At 40.0% G+C, this 19,551-nt stretch overlaps 1 protein-coding gene and 2 long non-coding RNA genes across 14 annotated transcripts; 2 read left to right on the forward strand and 1 right to left on the reverse strand.

Moving 5' to 3' along the window:
* The first annotated feature begins 1,789 nt into the window (after positions 1-1,789).
* LOC121050995 lies at positions 1,790-4,491 on the forward strand. The gene is made up of 3 exons (XR_005804701.1): positions 1,790-2,089; positions 2,923-2,993; positions 3,811-4,491. It is a non-coding gene; the product is annotated as an uncharacterized LOC121050995 (long non-coding RNA).
* A 12-nt stretch (positions 4,492-4,503) lies between these two features.
* LOC121050994 lies at positions 4,504-5,637 on the reverse strand. The gene is made up of 3 exons (XR_005804700.1): positions 5,417-5,637; positions 5,205-5,303; positions 4,504-4,643 (listed from the first exon to the last, which is right to left on the reverse strand). It is a non-coding gene; the product is annotated as an uncharacterized LOC121050994 (long non-coding RNA).
* Positions 5,638-9,060: 3,423 nt separating this feature from the next.
* LOC112181523 lies at positions 9,061-14,262 on the forward strand. 12 transcript variants are annotated; one of them, XR_002928914.2, is made up of 11 exons: positions 9,061-9,532; positions 10,389-10,520; positions 10,928-11,038; positions 11,279-11,371; positions 11,743-11,796; positions 12,499-12,526; positions 12,634-13,146; positions 13,232-13,334; positions 13,419-13,543; positions 13,622-13,698; positions 13,843-14,262. XR_002928914.2 is itself a non-coding variant. In XM_024319887.2 (10 exons), exons 6-10 carry the CDS (start codon positions 13,053-13,055, stop codon positions 13,919-13,921), a joined length of 483 nt encoding a protein of 160 aa, XP_024175655.1. In that variant the 5' UTR covers positions 9,061-9,532; positions 10,389-10,520; positions 10,928-11,038; positions 11,279-11,371; positions 11,743-11,796; positions 12,634-13,052; the 3' UTR covers positions 13,922-14,262. The 12 variants fall into 12 exon arrangements, 9 of the variants coding, with proteins under 9 accessions (XP_024175655.1, XP_024175651.1, XP_024175657.1 ...); XR_005803730.1 differs by lacking the exon at positions 12,499-12,526 and having other exon boundaries at positions 13,419-13,526; positions 13,622-13,703; XR_005803725.1 differs by lacking the exon at positions 12,499-12,526 and having other exon boundaries at positions 13,419-13,526.
* Positions 14,263-19,551: the final 5,289 nt, after the last annotated feature.

Genomic DNA, 19,551 nt, shown 5'->3' on the forward strand with positions numbered 1-19,551 from the left:
CAGCCTTTCCAGCCTGTTAGGAGGCTCGGGCGGGGGAACATTAGTGTTAGCTTTAATATCGACAGCGGCCGCAGCAGGGGCTTCTTGAGGCTCGACGATGGGGGCCGCGTCTGGTTCTGGTTCCGCATTTATCCCAGCTCCTACTTCAAGAACGTGGGGGGCAGGCTCTTGAGCCACCATGTCTTCACCAACGGGCTCAGCGGGATCAGCGACAGCGATTTCCTCAGCAGGAACGTTACTCTATAATTGAGGAAGGATTATCAGATACACAGAGATAATCAAGAACTGAGGCTTTGATTTTGGAACGGGGGTACCTCTGCGACCGGAAGCTCGTCTGGAATTGCTATCGGGGCAGACTCTTGAACTGTATCGCCGGGATTGGGATCAAGTGATACCTGTGCTAGAGGTTGTGCAGTGATTGGCTCCTTAGGTGGCGCATCCGGAAGGGCTGTACTTTCTTCCAGCTCGGGCGAACTATCCTCTATGATCTGCACAGGAATCGAGGCCGAACGTACATCACCGGCGGTGCTGGCAGGAGGTGGGAGGTTTTCGGGGTCCGTGGGCGCTCGCGCTTGTGAAGCTGATGTTCCTTGACTAGCAGCTGAAGAGCCTTCCCTAGCATGTCCAAAGGACCGGCGACGAACCTGCGAGTGAAATGGTTATTGGAGTTTGGGCGAAAGCATGGATAATTTCTAGTGTGAACTCCCTGTCTCTTACCAATCGATCAGCGGGTGGTTCATCTTCTGCCCATGGATCAGTGCGAGGGTTCGAGCGGCTGCACTTGCGAGCCAGAGCAGCTGCGACCTGTCGAAATCGAGAAGTTAAAACTTAACCCGCGGAAATAAGATCCTAAAGATATAGGATTCTTACGGTTTGTGGATTGTCGTCATCGGAAGAAGAATCTTCAGCCTCAGGCTCAGCGAGCACCGCTTTCTGTTTTCCAGATTGGCCAGCGGCCGGGGAAGGGCTGGTTGCGCGGCGGCCAGAGCGCTGCGCACTCCTCTGATACAGAGAAGGATGAGTAAAGGGAAATCAGCAAAGAAACTTGCAGAGGGTAGAATTACGATACTTACCTCTGGAGGGGGTTCGCGAATCACGATACCAGCCTCGGCTGGGCGAGGGGCTCGCACCGGTTGTACCACCTGAAGAGGCTGGGGTCTTGCAGCATCTTCAGAAAAGCGAGCGAGCATTTCAATGTCGGCAGGATAGGGGTTCCTCAGCTCTTCGAAGAGGGTTGCAAAGAGTTCGTCGTCCGGCTGAGTCCAGCAATTGACGGAGACTTCTGCCCACCAAGTATCATATTCTTCTTCGGTTCCGTCCACGGCATCGATGGTCTGGGCCCAATCAGGAAGATCAACTAGCGCAAGCATGCTCTGTGCCGGCAGGGGCCCGAAGGGGGGCCCAAACCTGCGCCAAGTAGGGCTGGGCACTGTAATACCCCGAAAAATCTAAATTATTTTCCGAGGACATTTTAGAATGATTTCATGGTCATGGGTGATTGTACGAAGCTTGGAGAAGTGTGAAATTAGTTCGATCGATTTTATTTCGAAATCGTACGTCATTTAGGGGCGTCTCAAAAAGTGACTTTTTATACATTTGGAATTTGGGAAAAGTTCCTTCATGAAAGTTGTAGAGCTCATCGATACGATCGCGTGCATATGTGGAACGCAATATTCGGTGTTCGTATGAATAAGTTATGAATATTTGAAAATTGGGAATTTTCTATAAATAAGGAAATTTTCTGTTTTTTTTTGTTAAGGACCAAAAATTCCTCTTTTTGCTAAGCAGCCCCCCCCGGTTCTCTCTCTCTCTTGCTCGAAACCCTCCCCTTGCCCGCAGACCAGTCGACCCGACCCGGCCCCAGCGGCGCCGTCGCTGCTCCTCCGGCCACTACCCGGCCCTCATTGGACTCGCAGTGCTCCGTCCAGCCGCCCTGTTCCATCGCCTTGCTCCACCGCTGCCCCGAACGCTGGATCGTAGGAGGTCCAGTTCCGTCCGATCGGACCCGGCCGGAAAACGACTTTTCCGGCGATACACGGGCCGATTGTTCCCATTTTCGTGATCTGTTCCTCATGCTGATCATCCCTATGTAAGTCTTTCATCACGATTTTGTGTATAGAATGCTAGATCAAGCGTTGACATTTTGGACGGTTCTGGTTGAATCTGGGTTTCGGATCGACGCTCCAGATTAATCCAAAATTCAAAGCTTGATCTAGGACTATCTAGGCCAAAACAGACTTAGCTCCAGTTATGAAAGTTGATCACCCTTTAATTCTGAAGAAGTTTGTAGTTGGTCACTTTGCCATCGGAGGTGGTTGACCGCCGCTGTTGACCGCCGCTTGTGGCGGCGGGTCCGGCCATATTTTTGTATTCTGTTTTCAGTTTATTCATCTATGCATCCATACGAGCGTTTTGATATATTATAAGGCTATTTTAGAAAATGTTGATAAATAGTGGATTTACGTTTTTACGTTTATCTTCGGTTTTCGATCTGTGAAGATCAGACCATCGGTTTTACTTCAAATTTTAGTATGTTGATCGTATGACTGTCCCGGTGACTTTGTGAGGTCACGGGCGAAGATCCGACCGTTGGATCTTCGTATAATTGTGATTTAGTGATTCGGAAGGCGATTCGTGAGAATCCGACCGTCGGATTTTCATGAAATTTTGTGGAGATGTTTATAAGGACGATTCAGGAAGATCCGACCATTGGATCTTCGTGATATTTTTGGAGGATGATCCTAAGGGCGATCCGTGAGGATCCGACCGTTGGATCATCATATAATTTCGATCCGACCGTTGGATCACCTTAATTTTCGAATCCGACCGTTGGATCGTCTTTATTTTAGAATCCGACCATTGGATTGTAGTATTTGTGTGGTTTATGAGTTGTTGGCTAAGTTATGATCATATTGGATTTAGGTGATTGACGGTCTTCCTTGGTGAGCGGTTTTGGCGTGTTTTGTGAAATTGAAGACGCAGCGGGATTAGAGGTGAGTAAACCTCACGCGGTTCATATTACGAACCGATTACTTCTAATTAATTTTATTTTGTCGTAATTGTGTGAAAAATATTTATGGAATAAATATTTGTTTTTAATCACATGGACTTGATCAACTACGGTCCATAGGTAAGTAAAATGATTTTAAATTATACAAAATGAATTTCATGTTTTTCTTGCGTGAAACTATAGTTGGTATTAGTAATTATCCCTGAGCGGATAATTATGTATATATATATTTACGTGGATATATATATGGAATGGTGTGACATTGAAGAGTGTGGAATTGTGATGATTTATTTATTATGGTTTGAGATGTGGCTTTATACGTGACTTACTGTATTTATATGTGAATTACCATATTTATATGCGATGATTATGATCACTGAGTCTTGTGGATTTTATGATGGACATTGGGGGATGTATAGAGTGTTAGAATTGTAGTGCTCTGAGGACTGGGAGTCCGAAGACCGCCGGTTAGATAATAACCGAGATGTAGTGCTCTGAGGACAGGGGAAAAGTCCGAAGACCGCCGGTTAAATAATAACCGAGATATAGTTGGATCCAAACAGTTGGGATGGACCAAAGTAGTGATGTTGTGGATTTGAGGATTGTGGAAATGTATTCGTTGTGGATTTTCCGTGTTTTGGTTTGATGTTTCCTTACAGATGTTGAGATTGTTGATTTTTACTTGAGTTAAAATAAATGTGTTATAAAATCAACATTCCCTTCTTATTTACACACGAGCTGTCAATAGCTTACCGGGTTTGGTGTTGTTGCAATCCCGGTACACTATTCAAATTGTGTAGCGGGAAATCTTGCAGGTTAGGAGAATCAGGGCGGTGATCGTGCGGGTTAGAGTAATTGTTGTAGTTATACGGTGATTGTAATAGTGAGGTGAGTGATGCTCAAATTGAGCTTTACATATTTACTTTGTATAAGTGAGTTGTAATATTTAATTTGAGGTTTGAAATTTGAGTGACTTGTGTTCTAGTTGATTTTTCATGTCTCGGATTTTGAATTAGTTATTCAAAATTTGAGTGACCGGCCCGTTTTTCGGGTTTTCGGTTCCAGTCAATCTTTGCAGCACTGCTGCATTTTGCTGCTTGACCTGCTTCTGTTTAAAGAGTATAAAGAGTAATGGTGAAAATAAAACCAATAAACCATTCTGCAAAGTGCAATCTGCACTAGCAGCAAGGCTGCAAATAAATCCATCTTGCAAATAACCATTCAATGATTTCAATCAACACAGTTACACAGCAAATTCACCAACACATATTGTCTTAACAACATAACAAATTAAAAACCAAAACAATGTTCAACAAGACAACAAGTGAACAACCAAACTTCCATCAGTTCCATGCTGCCATGCTCAATGCCATGCAGCTGCTCCTCTAGTCCTCCGTCTTCAAATTTTTTTCCCTACACATTTCAGTTTAAAAAGACATTGTATTACACATTTATACATTATATAGTTATACATTTATACTTCGCACCTCTAACATGCAAACCAAAAAGGAATCTCAAGTCTGCTAACCTTGAAAAGTTGGTGGCAAAGAATCTCAGCTGCACACTTGATATGCTTCCTTGAATCCTCCCCCCGACGTGTCTTTCATCCAAAGACACCACCATCTCTATCAACCTGCAACATTAGAATATAACTGAATAAAACCTTAAATTTGCACAGTTCACGCACTCGACAAGAAAATTGAAGGGCAAAAAAAATAAAATAAACAATGGATCATCATATTAACAAATAGAAAGACAGAACCAAACCAATTAACTAAAACAAAACCAAACCAATTCCCACAAACACCAATTTTCCATTGAATATATAACCAAGTACTACTGCAGCGGGCAACAGAAGTAATGTTGGTAGCTGTGTTCATGTGAGACAAATAATGTTAAGAAAGCCATAAAAGGAACCAAGAAAGCACAGCTGTGAGCTGTGTAATGCACATAAGGTATACGAGTGCAAAAAGAATAGTAGTCTTTTTCTGCATTTTGAATTGGGTTAACCTAAAACGCACGACGCACCCACTACCCAGTACTGGAATTCAGGAAATATATGAATTTAGATCCACCACTTTTCTTAATCTAGCACTCTTTGCTGGTGGTCATTTTGAGTTTAGACCCACCACTACCAAAAGAAACGTAGACAAAACATGAATGAAAATAAAGTACGACTGCAGTTTTAACGTACCAGTGTTGTCGCTTTGATGACAGTATCACGGCTATGGCCAGCTATTAATGTTCAACAAACCCACATGCAACCACAAACCACCAGATCTGCCCGTGAAGGCTGAAACCAAATCCCACAAATCAAACTCATTTCTGCACCAAAATCCACTCCAAAACCAGAAATCCACCAAAACATAAAAGAATCGAAGAGAAGAGAAGAAGAAGCAGTAGTACCTGGAGAGGAGATTGGACTTGCCGACGCCGGAGTCGCCAATCAAGACCACCTTGGGGTACCTGGGAGGCTGGGACAGAGACGCAAGAGACTGATTGTGACTTGTGAGAGTTGAGAGGCAGAGCCGCAGAGGTGAGGACTGAGGAAGACCAATTGTGACTTTGTGAGAGGCGGAGTCGCAGAGAGCCAGAGAGTTGAGGGAGGAAGTGAGGAACTGAGGAAAATTAGGTTAGTTTACTTAACTTAATAATCACATGTGGTCATGTCCATACTAACACAATGGACTTCCAATAATTGGAAGACACATATACAAGCTCGGTTTTTTCGGTCCTTGCAGTCACCGCAAGTCAAGAACCGGACCGGCACATTGAGTACAGGGACCGAACCGGCCAAGCAGTCACGCAAATCAAGAACCGGGACCGGACCGCCACGCTGAGTATAGGGACCGAACCGGCCCGAAAACACTTAATTTCCTTCTAAAACCGGGCCCGAACCGGCCGGTCCGGATCAGTCCCTTCCGGTCTTTCGGTCTTTCGGTCATTTTTGCCCACCCCTAGCGCCAAGAGGTGTTGTAGTTCCAGGCATCATATAGAGGGAATGGTACCAATTGGACAAGACCGAACTGGCGGGCAAAGTGGTTGGGGGCATAAAGCTCGTAGCTGAGTTCTTCGGCGGCGATCCTGATGTCTGAGCAGGAGATCGCGCGGCGAAAAGCCAGGCGAGCGTGGTCGGTGTAGCGAGGATCGCCAGGGAGAAAACCATATTCAAGCAAAAATGGGAATCTTCTGTCCAGAATTATGTCGCAGTATGGCATCTCAACCAGGAGGTACAGATAAGAAAAACACTCAGAATAGGGGGATGAGTACTTTGCCTCGCGGCTAAACCATCGACCTAAGAGTTGATCGGCCGGTGGAAGTAGCGGGATGTCATAGCGGCGGAAGAATGGAAAGTAAGTCTGGATCCAGAAGGGGCCGGACATGTTGGTCTTAAATGGATGCATCGTCGCTTGGTGTAACATGCGGTAGAGGGCTCCTAGTACTGGTTGTCCAAGCCCGACAATGCGGCCGTTGTAGAGGGCCGTCGCTAAGGAAGTCCAAGTGCCAGTAGGCTTACAGGAAGAGGTGTAGAATATGAACTTACAGAGCCAATATTCAAGAAAAGCAATTCCGCCGGTTGCGTTGTGTTCCCGGCTGTAATACGCCAACCATCGCTGGTAGGAGCCGTTGTGAGCGCTACGACCGTGCTGGGCCATGGTCGAGGTGAAGTTGACGGAATCAAACTGACCATGCACATAAGGTTCGCCATCGATGGGCAGGCCAGTGATGGCAAGGATATCCAACAGAGTGATGCTCATTTGACCAAATCTGAAGTCAAATGTGTTGGTGGCGGTGTTCCAGAAACAAAGGAAAGCAGCGAGTGGCGAGCAGTTGCCACAGCGAGGAAGATGGAAACACAGGTCAATAGTATGTGTGATTCCTGCCGCGTTCCAGCTAGCCAGATCCCGTGCCCGCGTCTCGCGATACCAGGAAGTCTCCGGTACACTAATGGAGGACGGCCAATTGCCTATTTTGGCTTGATGGTTTTGGGCACCCCAGCCACTAAAATCTCCGGGAGTCCTTCGGAGGACTGGAATGGGCCGACGGACGGGTAGGCCGTATAGAGCGATAGCGTCATCTGGGATAACGCCTTGCGGCGCTGGGCCCAGTTCGGTTTGATGGTCGGAAAAGCGAAGGAGCAGGGGTCGATGAATAGAGGTTTGAAGACGAATGCGAACACCGATGTTGATGCCCCAAGTTTGAGCAGCCTTTTCGTTTAACTCTTCCTCTTGGTCGATGATGATTTTCTTTGGGGGAGCCATTTCTGGGTGCTTGCAGAAGAGATATTGTTAGAAATGGGTTTTTCTGGGTTTAAGAGACTGGAAGGGTTTCTGATGTGACAGATTTTGCGGCTGTGGGTTTAAATAAAGGATTTTGTGAGGGAAACGATGCGACAGAAAGCGTTTCGCAAACGAAAGGACGCGACCTTCATTAATGGCATCGTTTCAAGCGACCGGCGCGTCGTTCTAGTCCCCTTCAATCAGTTACATCTTCGTGGGCCTAATTTCGGGGCTTGGGGGGAAATGTTTGAGCCCAAAAGCATTTTTGGCAAGATCCTTTGGTGGGTTCAATCCAGTGGGCCGATACCTGCGGCCCAAAAATAAAACTACTCGGGTCTGGGTTATAGCTTCGCCCATTCCGTGACTCATAAGGAGACGAAACCTTCTTGAGTTTGAGTAATAGAGATGAAATAGGAAATTACAATTAAGAATCCTTCCAAGGCAAGGAGCAGTCAAAACCCTAGGATATAAGTACAGGGTTAAGCGGCGAAATAAAGGACCTTTCTCAAATCAACTAATCCCAGCGATTACAAAGCCTCCCCAGAGCAAACCTTAAACCTCGTTGAAACCCGGTGACCGCCCGCCAGTCCTAGTCTCCTCGCGAGCCGACTGTCAGCATCACCAGATCAACCCGGCGACCGTGCTTCCAGTCCTAGTCTCCTCACGAGCCGACTGCCAGTACTATTGCCACCGATACACCCAGCGAAGAAAGGGTAACGCCCTCGCAATCCAGCGAAGCTAAAGATACGCTTTAGCAAACCCCGTGCTTTCTCAGAACTTTCCAGTGATTGCTCTGCTCAACCTACAACGTTGAGTATCGATTTTGGTGACCGAAGAGATCACAACCAAAGTCCTTACCCGTAAGGCAAAAGTCCTTTCCCAAAAGGCAAGAGAAGAACCCTGTGACGAGGTTGGTGCTCTCCTCGTCCACAGCTCTTGAAGAAGAAGTCAGGTCAAGGGACTACCCCAACGACTGCACCCCACGGTGCTGGCACGCCTGCACAATCACACGCTCAAAAGAGACTGTTTGCACACCAGCTGGCTTTGGAGCCAAACAAAAAGTACATTATTTAACAAAGAAACTGACTTTTCATCAATAGAAGAAACTGGCAAGCACTTTGGAAACTCCATTCCAAAATTTGATAATGTTGAGGTAACCTTTTGGCAGTGTAATCATTTTCATTTAACTTTTAAAGGAACGCATACTCCAACCATTGAAAATGATTGCTTAGTATGGCATGAACATTTCGAGTTCGAAGGCTATGTTTGGTTGAGCTAAAATTGGAGAAAAAACTCAAATTCCCATCTTTGAAACATTACTTAAGAAAATAACATATCAAACAGAAAGCATTCTCCTAACCTAGATGGTGATCTTAAATGTAAAAGTTTTTTGGACCATAAGGAAGGAAGGGTACGATTAAACTACAACATCACTATGCCAATAATGCCTTCAGACGACACATTTCAGACGGCAGAAAACAAGTTTTCTAGTTTTTTAGACGACATAATAAATTAATTGTGTTGTCTGAATAGCATGAAAATCCACACTAGTTCATTTTTTCCAGCTTTGAAAAATTCGGACAACAGATAGCTGTTGTATGAATAAACCAAGAAATTTTCACTTTTAATTGAAAAAATAAGACAACATTTTTATGTTGTCTGAGTGAAATAGGGAAATTACTTCTCATTGTGTGTCCAAAAACAAATTTTTTGTTACAACGTAAACTTATCAAATTAATACCCTAGCAAGCCCGTGTTTTTCCCACAAAAACTCAAACCATCAAAAACACATTCTCTCGCGCCTAACTCTATCTCGAACCAGCAGCAACCCAGAGCAACAAACCCTGCAGCAATCCAATTTATAAAACAGTCTCTCTCTCTCTCTCTCTCTCTCTTTGCAGCCTTCAGCTTTGATCTTTTTCATTCTGGATCTGATTCATAGCCGCTTAATCTCGAAGCCCCGATCTATCGTCAGCTGAGGTTACATGTTGCTCGGGTTTTGGCAAATTAAAAACCCAAGCTTGAGCCCTTCGATCTCTCTTCGTGAAACCCTAAAATCCCATTCCTAGATGCCAAGTTATCTGCTGGTATAGGTCCTATCGAATCTATGCCTTATCATCTCCGGCAGAAGTCGCCGCTTCCTAAATACGAACCCAGCTTTTGGTCAAATGCAAATAAGGGCACTTTTCTATTCTCATTGCAAAGAATTGGTATCCAAGACTATGAATTTCCTGGAACGAAGGTAAGGTTTTCAATCAACATCTCAATTTGCCCAGATAAATTCTTTATCAGTAATCTCTTATTTAGATTCCATGCCTTTGTTGTTTAAGTTTAGAACTTTGCCATTAATGTTGTGGATTTTAGTTTTCAAACGAAATCCCAGATCCATGTTAGTCAAAGTTCTAGGGTATTTGAGTTTGAGTGATGGAAGCCTGGTTAGGTTCCTTTATCTACCTCTCTCTTTAGACCCTTTGGCCTATGTCTATCAGATTCTCTATGTAAATGATTTTGCAGTTCATTTCTTTTCTTCGAGAAAATTTGAGTTGGTAACATGGGTTTAAATGCTTGAAAATGCATGATGGACATGATTTTCTTGCATCTTCAAATGAGTTGTGATTAATGATTTGTTTGTTAAGTGTATTATGTGATTGACATGGAAGGGATTAGGTAAGCATCTGGCGTACTAAGCCAAGTTTCAAGTTTCTTTTACAGTCAACTCTTCAAAGTGGGAGCCAAAACTCAAGGTTTCAATGTGTGAAACATACTTCTCGACATTCCTTCGTTTTCTATTTGAAAAAGAAAATGCTGAAATAGATGAATGTTGAGTTATGGTAGTATGAATGAGACGTTTCAATAATGAATTTTGATGAGGAGCAGGCAAATTGGGCAATATGAGCTATAGTACTTAGTATCAAGATATAGTAAATCTGGAGCACATATATAAATCTACTTGCAGGCTGAATTATGCTATACATATGTAGTATAAAATGTGTTTGATATTCACACGTTTGTGGGGTTCACACTTTAAGCTGCTATACTGACAATTGTTTTTGTGTTCTACTATCTGGTGATACTTATCTTGAACTGATCAACTGCAGGTGGGAGGTTCCTGTTCCTCGTGCAATTGAAGTTATTTATTCTTCTTCATCTGGAGAGGGCACTGATCCTCGCTTTGTAAAATTGGCACCAGTATTTAGATGCTCAATGTTGAAGTCTGGTGACAAAAAAAGGTACACAGGATTACTGGATATATTCTACTTTTTGACAATGATTTGGAAGCATACTGATATGGGAAAAAAAATGGGTTGACCTGAAATTAAAAGCATCATTTACAAGTTTTTGATATCATACAAAAGCTTCCCGAACATCATAAAAGGAGAATGAAATTCACACTCCCTAATTTGCAATCCACATTCCTTTCATTTTTTGGTTGAAGTTCTTACCAAAACACAAAATTTAAAGTTACTAAAAAAATGCTGACAATAGCTGACAATAATAAGACACATCTATTAGAATTTGGGTGCTGACAATAATAAGACACAGCTATTAGAATTGAATTACTACTTATCTTTCAAATTATGAAATTAAAATTGATGCACCTATGAAATTGAAATTGTTGTGTTTCAAATTGTACCAGGCTGATTCCACAGTCTCACTGGTTTTACCCTGGTCTACAGACCCAGGTATCATGCGCAAGGCTGATTATCTTTTCAAACTTTTGTTGAAGAGTCCTGTTCCGGCACCTCTGGTACTCATGGCCGACCCCTTGTTATTTTGTTATAAATTAAATGATTTGAGCTACCAAATTTAATTTTTTGTTGTGATGGTCTTTCAATTTCTGCTTCTCCTAAATGATATACTAAATTATCATCTTGAATTCAGATGTATGATGTGTGTGCTGCCTCGCATTTTTTCAATTCCTGGTTCTTTTGCCGTGTATATTTTGTTTATTTACTTATTTATATGGGTGCTGAACTTATAATTCCAGGCAATAGAGTTGGCACTCTTTGGCAGGAAACATGATCTCATCAAGCTTGGCACTCTAAAGGGTGGGATATGCAAAAAATATGGGATCAACAAGGTGTGTATTCCTAAATTTACTTCTATGTAACTCCTAACTTTTGTCTGAAAAAAGAGAGAGGAGAAAATAAGAATCATAAACAAAATTGTGCATCCTTTATGCCTTCAGGAGAATTCTGTGTAATTGTCATGTGTGAGCAGTTGATTTAAGCTTATCTTTAATGCAAAGCGTAGGGAAACAGGAATTAGTTAATCTGTGTAATTGTACTGGGACAGCTAGGGTGTTGGACTTAACATCTCTTGATTTGATATGCTAGATGATACGAAATGTTCAAGTCCTTCCTGTTTATGATTTTATCCTTGTTTTTTTGTCAATATTCTTCTATTCTAATTTTGATTCTGTTAGATGATATTAGTTTTTACATTTTACAGACTTTGTTTACTCTACAGCTTCGGATCTGAACAACTTGGTGCAATATACACAGGGTATGACCTTTATATCCACAGACTTTGTTCACTGCAGATAATTTACTTTGTTGAACAGTCTTTTGTTCTGACTCAATCAAAATATTTAAAAAGGTGTAAGAGTGATATATATGGTTTAAGGTTATGAAACAAGGAAGAGGGTTAAGACTGCTCTTTTTGGTTGATCTCTTCTTTTCTGATGTTACAGTACTACTTTTGCGGTTTTGCCTTTATTTTTTCACCTTCTTTTTTGAAGCAGTAAAATGGAACTGAAAAGCTAAAAGTTATACATATCAGGATTCATTGCATACAATTAATTGCATAGAACTAAATTAGTAGTCAGATGAAAACAGGTTATCCATTATACCCTGAGAAATTGCTTCGTTGCTCTAAAAGGGTTTGGACTTTTTTTCCTTTTTTTTTTTTCAACTTGAATCAACTTTCATTCCTAATGTAGACTTTATCATTGATTCCTGAATTCAACTTTACCTCTGAACTACGTACATTTTTTTTTTCGTACATGAACATATTATACACTCTTACTGACATTTGGATACACTTTGAATTGTTTTATGTTCTGTGCCTTCAAATTAGCAAGACTCTCTTTTTTTTTTTGATCACAGCAAGACTCTTTTTTTGTACTTGAACCTTAAATGCAAACTCATTCAAATCCACTTACAATTATTTTATTTCAATGAGATCCTTATTTATGTACTTCTGCAGGTCCACTGTAGACAGTTGAATCATGGAAGTAAATTCCTTTCAAAATCAATCTATGAACAATGTCAACAATATTGAAACGAAGTGCCTTCACGACTTATACCTTCTCTTCTAATACAATTTCCCTCTCATTTTCAGCCTGAACAAAACATAGAGCATACATTGCTTCGTCACATAAGACCGTATCAAATTACTTTCAAAATCAGAGTTCGTGCATCCAGACTGTGGAGACCGAAAAAATATAGTAGTGACATATACGATGGCCTCCATTATCTGTTAGTCGACGAAGAGGCAAGCTTTTTACAATTTTCTTTTTACAATTACCATAATTGTTTCAAAACTCTTAACATAACTTTCTTCATTTCTAAATCTGTGCAAAACATGCTATTCACGGTTTAATTGAGGAATCTGCTTATCCTTACATGTCCAAGAAAATGGACGAAAGACAGGTGTATGACATTACCTATTTGTATAACCGAAAACCTATATGAAAATATAAACTTGCCGATCATGTGGTAGAACTGTGTTTCAATGAGTCAACAAAGTTTGAGCCTGTAATGGATGCATTCCCTCCAATCCCAGAACATTCATTTAACTTCCTTCATTTTGACAACTTGGAGGACCAGATGAGGACTCAGACAGTACTTAAGGGTATGTTTATCAGTTCTAAATAAACAACTTCTAAATTTATACATTATATTAAAAGTCAAATCATTATTTTTATTTTTTATGCAAGATGTTTATGGTTGTATCAAATCACTCATACCAGAACATCAAGTTACTGTCAAAGACACTGGAAAATTGGAATCAAAATGTGAAATCTTTGTAGAAAATTTGAGGTACGTTATTTCCAGATTACTTGATCCATTACATTTATTCAATGCTTTGACAAGAAATTGAAAACTTCCTTTTGAAAAATGCAGGAGGGAGGATATCAGAATTACCTTCTGGGGTGACATAGCTAGAGAGTTTGATATGGAAAGAGTTAAACAGTTATCCCCACCAGTGCTCGCTGTATTCACGGGTTTAAGGTTGACCAAATTCCAAGGTAAACATTAATTAAAAACAATGATACTGATTATTATTACAGCTGACAACTACATGTAATTATTGTTATAACGTACAGAACGGGTAACAGCAGCAACAACAGGCCATACATGCATCATGATCAATCCAGATATTCCAATAGCAAATGAATACAAAGTTGAGTGAGTCATTTTTATTACAACATTGCTGTATCAATCAAATCATTCATCTAAAGTTTGCTCATTTTTATTGTTTAATGATATAGTGCATTCTCTGTGCATATAACTTTCATATTTAATTTGCTACATTTCCTTATTGCAGTGGGGAACGAGGTCAAATTTGGTTTACACAGACAAGGATATTGATGAGATCCGAGCAGAATGGGCTAAGCATGTTTTGAAGTTCCCAGAAAATTAAGTATCAGCCTATATATCTGCTTTGGTTTTTGGTAGCTAGGTTATGAGCAGTAGTAGTGTCCAGGAACTGCTTTTGTGCATTTTGACAAAACTGATGGAAAGTGTTGAACAATATAATGCATGCAGTTGTTGTAACTACTATATGGATGCTACAAGGTTTTTGTCTTAGTTAGATTAGGATCCATGCAACAATGGCAGTAATTAAAATCGGTTAATGTAAAGGCTAGCATGCTAGCTAGTTTAATTAGTATTATGCAACTGATGGGAATGTATTTTGGTGGGTTAATTGATGCAATGAGGAATTTGCTGATTTCAGATCTTATAATATGCCTTTTTGATGACTAGTGTACAGAATGAGGTTTGCTATGGTTCAAATCCAACAAATGCAGGTTTATGATATGTTGTATCACAAATACAGCAACAACATAAAAAAATATCTCTATGTTGTTCCTTCATACTTGTAACAACAGAAAACTGAAGTTTATTTCACTATCAAACAACAGAAAACTGAAGTTTAATTCATTATCAAACAACAGAATACTTTTATCAGACAACAGAAAACAGAAGTTCAATTCACTATCAAACAACAAAAATACTTCTAACAGACAACATAAATACTTAAAACTGTGGTTGGAATACAAGGCAAAAGACATAAAAATAAATTCTCAAAACTATTTAGACGACAGATGAGTTATAATTTCCCAATTTTAAGTGAATTTCAAACAACAATCAAATGTCTTTGAAAATGCATTCAGACAACAGATTGCTAAACAAACCTTTAATTTGGTAACTTCAGACAACATATAAATGTGTTCTTATTACATGTCAGACAACAGCAGTTTTATTAAAACTGTAGTTTGTAGTTCATTTGAACAACATTAATCTGTCGTTGTATGTGATTATTAACGACAGAAAGTCCCAAATCCTTTAGTGTTGGGTTGTTCAGACGACAGAGCCTTGCGAAACTTCTGTTGTCTGAGTGAGGAAGAGACGATGGAGGATATCTGTCGTCTGATGCCGTAAGAGACGGCAGCTGGATACACAACAGATAAGTTCATCTGTCGTCTGAAGCTATTATTGGCATAGTGCATAGAAGTAATTGAAAAATATACATAGAAGAACAGTAAATTAAACAACACAAAAGAGAAAAACAAATGCCGCAGCTATCTTTTTATGAGGGGGCAGGGGTGTTTATAACATATATCTCTAACAGTTGTTTCCAAACAATGTCAATAACATACATCATGTAAATGTAAACTGATGAAAGTAAAGCACTAACCTTGAAAAGCTTCAACTCAAACCGCGGACCAATCTCCTTCAGCTCAATGGATTTAGCCGTTTTAGGGTGATGAGGCCTAGATTACACTACTTACCACATTGCATGGTTGAAAATAAGTTGTTGGTCCATATGGAAGGTGATATACAATCAAGCGATCAGGTTTACCACGATGTTCATGCACCAACACAAAATCAGTGTAGCTCGGCCCGGCCCATTCATAGCGGGCTTGGGCCGGGCCTAACTAGATTTTTAAATAGTGGCGGGCCGGGTCGGGCTTTTCTATAATGTGAGTCTCAAATCCACTGCCATCAGAGACAAACCATTTTATTGTGCAATATCAGATATCTTGCTTCTAGATCATCTCAGGTCATATTAAGGATGCTATTTTTTTCCTTTTAAAGTTTTAAGGGGTTTGGAACCTAGCCGAACTAGGAGGCTCATCCCCACGCCCATTTTAATGTATTGTAATAAAAAGACAGAATACAAAGTGTCCCAATTTACAACTTAGAACGAAAGCAAATTATTAATACAATTTCTATGAGTTTATCTAATTAGGCATATTGTCTTCCATTTTAAGGTTGTTCCTGTTCTTCACACCAGACTTGGTATCATTGAGGCTAACACTTAGAATCTGCCTGCAGACCTGCATAATTGGTACAGCTCTGCAAAAAATTCTTGAAATGAGCCACTTATTTGTAATGCACGGACTACATAGAATAACCAAAACTCCAGTTTTATTTCTACTTAGGCATAAAGTTGAACATGCTTATTACAAATATCTAATCTGCAAGTTTTAGTAAAATCAAGCAACTCAAAGTTTCAAATGAACCAATTCAAGCTTTAAAACTACCCACTATAGTCTAACTTCAGATAAAGTTTGTATGTAAAAGCATCTAAGAATTGTTAAGGATCCAATTACTATTTTCCACAAAAACTGCAAGTCTGCAAACTGCAACTTACTGACCTTGAATATTTAAGGCTGCAGATTGGTTGATAACTCATGGGATTCAACTGATCTTGGTACCTATCCATTTAAATAAAAACATTAAAAAACCAGAAAACATGTTTTGCTAAACTGAAAATAAAAAAATAGAAGCAATGAAGTAACCAAAACAATATACCTGTTCATGAAGCCATACCGTTCAACTCTTGTCGACCTGTCCAATAAATCAAAACACCAACTTCGAAAAAAAAAATGGGAAAAAAAAGAAGCCATAACCTGGATTCAAAAGATCGATGTGACTGTGAGTCGGAGGGAGAGGATTGAAATATCGATGTGACTATGAGACTGTGAGTCGTGAATGAGGAGCGGTTGAGAAAGAGAGAAAAGTTTGGTCGTTTGGAGTGATGGAGATCTGGAGAGAATGGAGGCACAGCGGTTGAGAAAGAGAGAAAAGTTTGGTCGTTTGGAGTGATAGAAAAACCCCGATCTGAGAGAAGAGGATGAGCCGATGAGGGATAAAGCTTGGAGCTGGACTGCTGGAGGCAACCTCGATCTGAGACAAGAGGTCATGGTCGAGAGAGAATGGAGGCAATGGAGACAGCGGCTGAGTCGGGAGAGAAGAGTTTACACTTTACGAAATGGGATTTTGATTTTAGGTCAATTGGGAGTGACCTAGTGGGGTTGGTGTGAGACAGTTGGTCTCCAATTTCCAAATCCAACGATAGGAAATTAGAATTCTAGGATTGGATTCCCTTTCCAAATCCAACAGTAGGATATATCATTCTAAAAACATATATATAATTTTAGTATTTTACATAATTTTTTTATAAATCTATATCTATATATCATACATACACTCCAAAGGGAAATCTCTATAAACTCAAAGAAAATGGGAAAACCGATCGTTGGATGTGATTATTACAATAAATTGTGCGTGTGGTTCAAAATTTAGTCAATTTCACCATAATTTTGAACCTGATCGGATTGGTCAACTGTAGTCACTTATATGTTTTCTTGGTTGACCGATGGCGTGACAACAACGAAATGTGTGCTTATTTTTTCACATCACGTTTGTAAATATTCCATTGATGGATGTGCGTGGACATAAGATAAAAAATAATAATTTTAATTACAAACACATTGGCCTATACCATTTTTCCTTCTAAAGTTGTATGACTTATACATTGCATTTAAATTGTTGAGGTTCATTCTAAAGCAACCATGAAGTGGAAAATGAATTCGGAGAAACCAACCGCTCGATGGAGAGATTGTAATGTTTTATGGTGGTTGTAGAAAATCTAGCCAATTTGGTTCTCGTTTCGAATTCGATCAACTAGGTCAAACTTAGTTACTCTTATAAACCTATATTTAGATATCATACACTCCAAAGGGCAACCTCTATCAATTTAAAAAAAAAATGGAAAAACCAAACTGTTGGATAAGATTATTACAATAAATTATGTGTGGTAAAAAATTTAGCCAATTTCACTATATATTTGAATCCGATCGAATTGGTCAACCGTCGTCACTTGTATGTCTTCTTAGTCGACCAATGGCATGACGATCGAGAAACTTGTTTATTTTTTCACATCACGTTTGTAAATATTCTATCGATGGATGTGCGTGGACATAAGATAAAAAAAAAAAATTTAATTATGAACACATTGGCCTATATCAATTTTCCTTCTAAAGTTGTATGACTTATACATTGCATTTAAATTGTTAAGGTTCATTCTAAAGCAACCATGAAGTGGAAAATGAATTCGAAGAAACCAACCGCTCGATGGAGATATTGTAATGTTTTATGGAGGTTGTAGAAAATCCAGCCAATTTGGTTCTCGTATCGAATTCGATCAATTAGGTCAAACTTAGTTACTTTAATAAACCTATATTTATATATTATACATGACAAGGTCCACCCCGGATTTCTCCCCAGAAATCCGAAGTGGCCCTGCAGGACCCACTTTTAAAGAAAATTTTGCCGAAATTTCAGCAAAACCTTCCTTAAAAGTAGGCAACCCAAACCTGTAAGAAAAACAAATACACTTCTAATATCCCAACCGTGTCCTTCTGGAGCCACCCTGCTCCCATAATCCAACCAACTCAAATTTAAAGAGAGAAATAATAATTCAAAAGCTTAAGTCCAACAAGCTTCATAACTTTAAATACAACAATTCATGAAAGTTAGGTCATAGACCTCAAATGCAACTCATTACAAGTCCGGGTCACAAATCCCATAGTAATCAGAGCAGACTAACACCGAAATTAATATAAAGTTCAGTAGGTTAAACATGTAACCTACAATATGAGATAGCGGAAAACTGGTGCGGTCACTATGGCGCGCTCCTAGTACGCCAAGCAGCAACTCTGAGAACTGGGCATTTGAAACCGAAGGGCCCAGGGGAAAGTACTGAAAACACGTTAGCGTGAGTGGACAAAAGGTTAGATAGTTGCATCATAAGAAAAGAAAATAAAGAGTTGATACTTTCCCACAATTCAGTTTGGAAAGAATAATTTTTTTCCGATGCATGCAAGGTTTGGAAATTTTAATCAATTCATAAACTTCAAAGGACTATGAGAAAATGAAAATAATCCAGCCCCGCTGGCTAAAGAAAATAAATAGATAATATGGGAAAAAGATTTCACCATACGGGTAAATAAGCCCCTCAGGCTCCACCTACCCTCGACTGCCACTCACACATAGATTGTGTGAGGAGGAGAACTAATAACCTCGACTACCACCCACGTGAGGAGGAGAATAAGCTACCTCAACTACCACTCACGAACACAAAGTAAGTGAGGAGGAGACCTAATCGTATGACCCGAGTATGGTGAGGAAAATATACAAAAACAGTAAATCCGTAAGGCTTCCCAACATATTTCAATGACGTGACCCCGCATGCCCAAAATATTCTCAATTTCATAAAGAGTAGCCGAGCGATAATAAGTGACCAAAAAATCGGCGAAAAACATATAATTGAAAAAAAATTCAATCTCCCAAAAATTAAATCATGTTCCCCAAAAACAAACAAAAGTTTAAGTCTGAGCATGACCATTCATATTCGAAACCATACGGAAACGATGCCAAACTTTATGATCCAAATTGAATATTATACTCGATAAGAAATATGATAAATAAAATAAGACAATCATTCGTCATTCCGGAAAATAAGTGCATGCATCAAAATTTAAAACAAAGTCCACTCACAGTATTAACTAGTCCTGTCGTCGATCAGTATTCTCCTCGGATGGAGACTCCTCTCGTCCTGTACGAATAACACTCGCATAAATTATAATTACGGGACAGGAATTTAAATTTACGATAATTAGATAATGGAATTTCTAAACATTTTCTTAAACCCAACTCCTTCAATCCACCTCCGATTCCATCC

Source organism: Rosa chinensis, chromosome 1, assembly GCF_002994745.2.
Source record: "Rosa chinensis cultivar Old Blush chromosome 1, RchiOBHm-V2, whole genome shotgun sequence".
NCBI classification, from domain to species: domain Eukaryota; kingdom Viridiplantae; phylum Streptophyta; class Magnoliopsida; order Rosales; family Rosaceae; genus Rosa; species Rosa chinensis.